At 47.0% G+C, this 1,288-nt stretch overlaps 1 protein-coding gene across 1 annotated transcript in view; it reads left to right on the plus strand.

The window, feature by feature from the left end:
- LHX1 (LIM homeobox 1) overlaps positions 1-819 on the plus strand; it is a 19,613-nt gene extending 18,794 nt beyond the window's left edge. Inside the window, exon 4 of the mRNA XM_009891186.1 lies at positions 193-819. Coding sequence (XP_009889488.1) covers positions 193-572 — 380 coding nt within the window. The 3' untranslated portion in view covers positions 573-819. The remainder of the gene's footprint in view (positions 1-192) is intronic.
- The last annotated feature ends 469 nt before the right edge of the window (positions 820-1,288 follow it).

Genomic DNA, 1,288 nt, shown 5'->3' on the forward strand with positions numbered 1-1,288 from the left:
GGCCTGTGGCCGCACCGTGGCCATCTCGCCGTGCCGCGGCCATCCGAGCCGGTTAGCACGTTTCCCCTTTGGGTTCAGCAAGCTTTGGGTGACGTTTGGAGGCACCACCATTAGAACGTGCTCTCTTGTGTCTTTTGCACTGGGTTGCTTTGCCTGTGTGTTACCTTCCCTCTGTCTCTCCTTGTCCACCAGATTATCAGAGCGAGTATTACGGCCCTGGAAGCAATTACGATTTCTTCCCGCAAGGACCTCCTTCATCTCAAGCTCAGACACCCGTGGATCTCCCTTTCGTGCCCTCCTCGGGGCCGTCAGGCACTCCCCTGGGGGCCATGGATCACCCCCTGCCCGGACATCACCCCTCCAGTGAGGCTCAACGCTTCACTGACATCATGTCGCATCCCCCCGGAGACTCGCCCAGCCCCGAACCCAACCTGCCCGGGTCCTTGCACTCCATGTCCGCAGAAGTTTTTGGTCCCAGTCCTCCATTTTCTTCGATATCCGTCAACGGTGGTGCTAACTATGGCAATCACTTGTCACATCCACCAGAAATGAATGAAGCGGCTGTGTGGTAGCTTTAAAACAAACTGGGTCTAAGTAAGTGATGATCATCTAGTCTGCTTATTGTTATGGTGTACAGAAATGAATAAATATAACATCTCTCCTGCCCTAAGACAATATTACCTTGGGAACGAACTGAATCCAAATCGCTCCAAGGCAAGCTTTGCTCTAGACCAGGACAATCTCCATGTTATGGTTGTATCAAACAAGCAAGGGGACTTTTTTTTTGTACCATTGACAAAGAAACTGGTGAAGCTGTACAGTAAAGTGCTGCCATACCGTAGGATGGCGTTAAGTTTGATTACCCTGTTGGATGTCATCCTAAGAGCCACAATCCTTAGAAACTTCTCATTTAAAAACAAACAAACAAAAAAATAATTGAATGAAGGAAAGGTCAAGGAAAAGGGGGAAAAAAGCTTCAAGAACTCTAGCGTTCCCGGTTAAGGATGGTTCTGGCATTATGAATTTGTTTGTTAATTTTTGTCTCTCAGAAAGTTCAACAACAAGAAACTCTTTTTAGCTTCAGCCATTTCAGCCTGCTGACTATCAGGTGGGACAACTTTCTTTTTCCTTTCTCTTTTGTTCTGTTTTCCAAAAATAGCAAATACTAAATGTTAAGCCCTCAGCACCAACTCTTCTACCTTCACAAAGCTACACGTACAAAACCTCCTCATCATAGCGAAGGTCACGCCCAGACCTCTAAGAAAATGACTTGAAAAAACAGACAAAC

This window comes from Charadrius vociferus, unplaced genomic scaffold, assembly GCF_000708025.1.
Source record: "Charadrius vociferus isolate BGI_N301 unplaced genomic scaffold, ASM70802v2 scaffold239, whole genome shotgun sequence".
NCBI classification, from domain to species: Eukaryota; Metazoa; Chordata; class Aves; order Charadriiformes; family Charadriidae; genus Charadrius; species Charadrius vociferus.